General features: G+C 39.5%; 1 protein-coding gene across 28 annotated transcripts in view; it reads left to right on the top strand.

Annotated features, from left to right (window-relative positions):
- Positions 1–7,500, top strand: part of ptpro (protein tyrosine phosphatase receptor type O) — a 55,420-nt gene that overhangs the window by 36,037 nt on the left and 11,883 nt on the right. For all 28 annotated transcript variants that reach the window (XR_012401473.1, XR_012401472.1, XR_012401471.1 and 25 more), the window contains 9 exons: positions 215–370; positions 1,391–1,543; positions 2,078–2,608; positions 4,216–4,377; positions 4,630–4,826; positions 4,929–5,049; positions 5,200–5,393; positions 6,919–7,030; positions 7,252–7,415. Coding sequence is in view for 24 of the 28 variants with exons in the window: in XM_073945904.1 (XP_073802005.1) it covers positions 215–370; positions 1,391–1,543; positions 2,078–2,608; positions 4,216–4,377; positions 4,630–4,826; positions 4,929–5,049; positions 5,200–5,393; positions 6,919–7,030; positions 7,252–7,415 (1,790 nt within the window). In the remaining 4 variants the exon portion in view is untranslated. The remainder of the gene's footprint in view (positions 1–214; positions 371–1,390; positions 1,544–2,077; positions 2,609–4,215; positions 4,378–4,629; positions 4,827–4,928; positions 5,050–5,199; positions 5,394–6,918; positions 7,031–7,251; positions 7,416–7,500) is intronic.

Below are 7,500 nucleotides of genomic sequence, written 5' to 3'. Positions count from 1 at the left end.
GCGGAGTGATATGGAGCTGTGATGCGCTCTAAACCTGCTGGAACTACTTTAGCTGTTTATCTGACAATAACCAAACACCTGAGAGTGAGCATCAGCCAATCAGAGTCCAGCATTCAGTAGACCTCTGGTATAAAAAAATAAGTTACACTAAATAACATTAATGTTGGTGTGTGTGTGTGTGTGTGTGTGTGTGTGTGTGTGTGTGTGCGCGCAGAGCCGCTTCCTCTAGACAGTGTGGAGATGTGGGACTATGCGCCGTCTCCAGAGACCGCTGTGGTGTTTCAGATTCGCTCTCCAGACAGAAACATCTTCACCAGAGTCAACATCAGCTACACGGAGGGACACCAGCGCAGATACATGCTCTATAAAGGTACACACACACACACACACACACACACACACACACACATATACACACACACACACAAACATATACACACACACTCAAAGACACAAAGAGATACATATACACATACGTTTACTCTTATAAAATAAAATATACTTGTTCATTCCTTTTCCTTCACCTTCCAGCTGCAACCCAGTACTGGGAAACACCCATACACACTCTTTCACACACACACTTATACACTATGGCCAGTTTAACTGATCAGTTCCCCTATAGCGCATGTGTTTGGACTGTGGGGGAAACCGGAGCACCCGGAGGAAACCCACACCAACACGGAGAGAACATGCAAACTCCACACAGAAACACCAACTGACCCAGCCGAGACTCAAACCAGAGACCTTCTTGCTGTAAAGGCACAGTGTGACACCACTGAGCCAGCGTGCCGCTTCTAACATAATATATATTATATATTCAACTTTAGATTTCTTGAATTGCACTGCGCTGCCCTTCTCTTACACACACACACACACATACACACACACACACACACACATCTACATCAGGTTAAATCAGTGTTAAGCACATCCCTGTTTATCTGTGAAAACAGATTTGTGAGGGGCCGTTCACACAGAATGTGTTTTTCCTCTCTAATGCGCTACTTTTCTATTATTTTACAACATAAACACACACTTGCCGGATGTGTGTGACCGTTACGCTCGCATCCTCTGAATCGCTGCAGACACTGTGAAGTCAAAAGAACATCAGCAACACACTGCTCACTAACACAGACAAGAACACTCTCAGCTGCTTTCAGAAAAGAAAATCAAGCTGCTAGAATGTGTGTGTGTTTATGCGTGTGTGTGTGTGTGTGTGTGTGTTTATGTGTGTGTTTGTGTATATGTATTTATGTTTGAATTTATCCAATGAACCATCTCATTTTTGAGGTGGTCCTTATAAGTGTGTGTGTGTCTTTGTGTTTATGTGTGTATATATCTGTGTGTGTGTCTGATGCCACTCTCTCTCACTCTCTCTCTCTCTCTGTAGATTTCCTCCATGGTAAAACCGTGTTCAAGCACTGGTTGTCAGGTGTGTGTTACAGCAACATCACCTTCCAGCTGATCTCTGAAGCTTCAGTCAACAGGAGCGCTCTGCTGAGCCGCAGCGACATTACCCATAATCCTCAGCAGCATCGCACCGGTACCACACACACACACACACACACACACACACACACACACACACATATACACACACCAGCACTAATTAGCTGAGGACGCACTGAATGAGGCTCTGCGCTCTTAATTATTGATGTCTCACAGCAGGACACCGCAATCAAAGATGAAGAAGTTCTAATTAACATCATTTACGCTTAATATTTAATTTAATATGACATTAATATTGTGCTTTTAGGCTTTTGTTTGCATCTAAATGCTTTGATTTGATATATATTTTTTAAATCTATAAGAAAATCAAAGTTTAAATCCTAAAAGAAACAAGGTTTCCATTGATTGCCGAGTGTGTGGCTTTGTGTATGTTGTGCTTTTAGGGTCACTTTTGACTTGACTTGTACTATTTTAACCGAATTAAACACACAATATTTGTTTATTGTTTGTAATATTCCACAGTTTACTATAATACATGTTCTACAGTTTAACACTGCTAATCAGTGTCAGTGTTCTGTCTGAGTATGATATTCTCTTATAATAACACCCAGTTGTCCTCCATCTGCAGTCCCGAACCCTCCTCTGAACGTGTCCCTGAAGATCCTTCATCTGAGCGGGCGTGGGCCGCCGGGACCCGTCCTAACCGGAGCCATTCTGAAGAATTCCCACAATGCATCCGTGGTGCGGCGGGAGCGTGACCTGCCAGAGTATGAAGAGCAGGAGCCGACCAGCGACACACTCAACACCGAGAGCAACCTCACACACACTCAACTGAACCAGTCTGAATCAGAAAATGAATCTGAATCTGAACCAGTCACAGCTGAACCCACACTGAACAGCAGCACACAGAGTCTGTGGGCGTGGCAGACAGTAAGCCCCGCCCCCACAGAGGAGGAGGAGGAGGGGTTTGTGAATGCGCTGGTGCCAGAATACGAGGACTCGAATGAACCCGGGTCAGCGCTGGGCATCCCCCTGGAGCCCGCTGTGATGCCTGCTGTGATGCCCACGCCGCTGGCACCTGTCCTGCTGCAGCTGCGCTGGTCTCCGCCAGCACCGCACACTGCTTACGACGCCTTCAACATCTACATCTACCGCAATGGTACCCGCAGACACACACTTACGCATTCACATCATACTTCACATGTTCAACTTATTCACAGTTAAACAATTAGTTTCCGGCTTATTCAATGTTTAACTTTTTCAATGTTTAACTCAATCGATTAATGTTTAATGTATTCGATTAATGTTCAACTTATTCTGTTAATTTCCAACTTATTCATTGTTTAACTTATTCAATTATTGTATAACTTATTTGATTAATGTTTAATTTATTAGATTAATGTTCAACTTATTCTTTTAATTTTCAACTTATTCTTTGTTCAACTTATTCGATTAATGTTCAACTTATTCAACTTATTCAAATATTGCTCAACTTATTCAATTATTGTTCAACTTATTCAATTATTGTTCAACTTATTCAACTTATTCAATTATTGTTCAACTTATTCAATTATTGTTCAACTTATTCAATTATTGTTCAACTTATTCGATTAATGTTCAACTTATTCAACTTATTCAATTAATGTTAAACTTATTCAATTATTCAATTATTGTTCAACTTATTCAATTATTGTTCAACTTATTCGATTAATGTTCAACTTATTCAACTTATTCAATTAATGTTAAACTTATTCAATTATTCAATTATTGTTCAACTTATTCAATTATTGTTCAACTTATTCAACTTATTCAATTATTGTTCAACTTATTCAACTTATTCATTTATTGTTCAACTTATTCAACTTATTCAATTATTGTTCAACTTATTCAACTTATTCAATTAATGTTCAACTTATTCAATTATTCAATTATTGTTCAACTTATTCAATTATTGTTCAACTTATTCAACTTATTCAATTAATGTTCAACTTATTCAACTTATTCAATTAATGTTAAACTTATTCAACTTATTCAATTAATGTTAAACTTATTCAACTTATTCAATTATTGGTTAACTTATTCAATTAATGTTCAACTTATTCAACTTATTCAATTAATGTTAAACTTATTCAACTTATTCAATTAATGTTAAACTTATTCAACTTATTCAATTATTGGTTAACTTATTCAATTATTGTTCAACTTATTCAACTTATTCAATTAATGTTAAACTTATTCAACTTATTCAATTATTGGTTAACTTATTCGATTAATGTTCAACTTATTCAATTAATGTTAAACTTATTCAACTTATTCAATTATTGGTTAACTTATTCGATTAATGTTCAACTTATTCAATTATTGTTCAACTTATTCAAATATTGTTTAACTTATTCAAATATTGTTTAACTTATTCGATTAATGTTCAACTTATTCAATTAATGTTAAACTTATTCAACTTATTCAATTATTGGTTAACTTATTCGATTAATGTTCAACTTATTCAATTATTGTTCAACTTATTCAAATATTGTTTAACTTATTCAATTATTGTTTAACTTATTTGATTAATGTTCAACTTATTCGATTATTGTTCAACTCATTCAATTATTGTTCAACTTATTCAATTATTGTTAAACTTATTCAACGTTTAATTTATTCAATTAAATAATTTCTCTGTTAGTTTGGACTGTTAGTATGAGCCATTTCTACACTACACTATGTACGAAAGGCTTGGTGTGTTTTAACAGTGTGTGTTTTCCTTAGGAAACTCCACAGAAACTGCGACGGTTGATGAAAACACACATGAGTTCTTGGCGGAACTCTCCGAATCGGGAACATATCGCATTCACGTCACAACACTGAGCTCTGCTGGAGACTGCGAAGCCCGAGAGAGTTCAGCCAACACCGCATTCACCTTCTACCTCAGTATGTGTGTGTGAGAGAGTGTGTGTATGCATGTTTGGGTTTTCATGTGTGTGTGTTTTCATGTGTGTATGTGTGTGCATATGTATTTATGTGTGCATATCCGTGTGTGTGTGTGTGTGTGTGTGTGTGTGTGTGTGTGTGTGTGTGTGTGTGTGTGTGTATGTGTGTGCATATGTATTTATGTGTGCATATCTGTGTGTGTGTGTGTGTGTGTGTGTGTGTGTGTGTGTGTGTGTGTGTGTGTGTGAGCAGGTCCGTCCGGTGAGTGGATGGAGCAACCACAGGAGCGTCCGCAGGCCGTGAGTGTGAAGATGTTGGACTCCAGCACAGCTGCAGTGTCCTGGGCTCCGTCCACACACACATACAATGGCAGTCTGATCTCGGTGCAGTCGCTCACGTGTCTGCGGCCCAGCATCAGCCAGCGCATGGAGCTCAACTACTGCTCCGAGGTTAACCTTTACGTACATCTGAACAGTATAAAACCATGCACACCTGAGAATTTACTGATGATCGCATGCTGATCATGTGACCTGCTGCTCTCCCTCTGATAGGAGAACATCACCAGTGACATCATCAGCAGCCTGACCCCCGGCGCCCAGTACCGCGTGGTGGTTTACCACACTAATGGGCCGCTGGTCAGCCCCGCGTCTGAACCAGTCATCATCGATATAGGTGAGCGAGCATCCTGCCGCTTTTACACACATTTACACATCTGTGACTGTTTCACCATGTACACGTACTATTAAGTCATTTATAGTACAATTTCTAGCCCCGCCCCCTTCCTCAGACTTACTCTGTGATTGGTGTGTGTGTGTATGACAGAGCCGACAGGTGTGCGTGATCTGGTCGTGTATCCTCTGAGTCCCAGCGCCGTCATCCTGAGCTGGCAGAGGCCGTATAATGTGGCTTTCCGGAAATACGTCCTGCAGACCTTCTTCTTCAACTCGGCCACGCAGACGGCGCAATGGAGCACGTACTACGAGATCGCCGCCACCGCATCTGTCATCGCCTCTGTGGTAAACACAGCACACACACGCAACACATGGGAACATAACACGCTTGATATTAGTTATGGTTAGTTTTTTCCAGTATATTTATTTATACATTGCAGTTCTAACAATTTTTTGTGTTTAATTTATTTCCTGGAGCAAAAAAACAGATTGAATAGAGATCTACGCATCATCTGAAAGCTAATCAATGAAATGATGATTTGTTGGGAAAATATATAGTTGAGATAAAACAATATGAAAATCTTGAATCTGAGGTTTAAAAAAAAGTTATGTAAATTAAGTTATTAACAATACAAAGTACTAAAAAGTTTTGATATATTTACAGTAAAAAAATTACAAAAACATCTTTCATAGCAACTGTAGAATCCCCATGACTCATTCGTCACTATAATTGTTGTGTTACCATAGCAACTGTAGAATCACCATGGCAGATTAGTCACTATAGTTGTTGTGTTACCATAGCAACTGTAGAATTCCATGACTCATTCGTCACTATAATTGTTGTGTTACCATAGCAATTGTAGAATCACCACGGCAGATTAGTCACTAGTTATTGTGTTACCATAGCAACTGTAGAATCACCATGGCAGATCAATTATTATAGTTGTTGTGTTACCATAGCAACTGCAGAATCGCCACAACAGATCAGTCACTATAGTTGTTGTGTTACCATAGCAACTGTAGAATCACCACGACAGATTAGTCACTATAGTTGTTGTTACCATAGCAACTGTAGAACCATCACAGCTGATTAATTACTACAGATGTTACCATAGCAACTGGAGAACAACCACAACAGATCAATTACTATACTTTATATTATTTTACTAAAATATTTTAATATCTAATGTTAATAAATGGTATTTTAGGTCTAATGAAATGCTCTATGACTGTTTACAGCTGCTCATCCACAGATAAGAGCGATAAACCCAGCACTGACTGATTCATCTGTATTGATATATAATAATCCTCCTCCAACACATCGGGGAATATTGAACTGAACTAAAAGCTGTTTTCCAGTCAAGAGTGTGTGTGTGTGTGTGTGTGTGTGTTTAATTAAGCAGACGAGTGTGTGTTTATTGAGGATCCCGCAGATGTGGTGATTCAGGCTTTATTTCTGCTTCAGAGTGAGTAATGATGGAGTCTGTAATCAGTCCATTAAGATGATCAGTAATTATGACGTGTGTGTGTGTGTTTAGCTGTGTGTGTGTGTGTGTGATTATGCAGTTCTTATTTGATGAGGGAGAATGCAGTTCAGATGAGGTCTGAGGTTAACTCGGGTTATCTGTGGTTATTACACAGCTCTCTGGAATACTGGATTCTGATTGGTCGATCACAACATTCCAAGATATGTTATTCTCCAATGACAACTGATTAAACCATCCGGATACTGCCAATCATTTTATTGTGTGTATATATATATATAAATAAAAGTGTGTGTGTGTGTGTGTGTGTGTGTGTGTGTGTGTGTGTGTGTGTGTGTGTGTGTGTGTGTGTGTGTGTGTGTGTGTGTGTGTGTGCGTGTGTGCAGAGAGTGACAGATCTGCTGCCCGCCTGGTTTTACAATTTCCGTGTGACGATGGTGACATGGGGCGATCCTCCGCTCAGCTGCTGCGACACCTCCACTGTCAGCTTCATCACAGGTGTGTGTTTGTGTGTGTGTGTGTTTAAACCTGTATCTTCACACTTGAGTTGTGAGTTGTGCATGTATGTACGCTTCTATCTTACACACTGACTTTCTGGATTGTTTGGAGTCTTGCGTGTCTTTTGAAAATATAATCAAAATAATACAATGTGTGTGTGTGTGTGTGTGTGTGTGTGTTGTTTGTGTGTATGTGTGTACCTCTCTGTGTGTGTGCATCAGCTCCCGAAGCGCCGCACATCTCCTCAGTGGAGTTCTCTCATGGATCAGTGTTTGTGCGCTGGACGTACGGAGATTTGTTCACGGATCTCACACACTCGCGCATGCTGCACTGGCAGGTGGTGGCGGAGGGCAAGAAGAGCGCCAGGAGACGATTCTCCGTAGACGTAAGATAATGGAGCTTGTTTTAATGAAAAACTGACATCATTTTGAACTCGTTATTTCTGAAAACACCACTATGTGTTGTGCGTG

The sequence above is a fragment of the Danio rerio genome, chromosome 4 (genome assembly GCF_049306965.1).
Source record: "Danio rerio strain Tuebingen ecotype United States chromosome 4, GRCz12tu, whole genome shotgun sequence".
NCBI lineage: Eukaryota > Metazoa > Chordata > Actinopteri > Cypriniformes > Danionidae > Danio > Danio rerio.
Note: the sequence above shows the minus strand (reverse complement) of the source record. Positions and strands in the feature narration are given on the sequence as shown.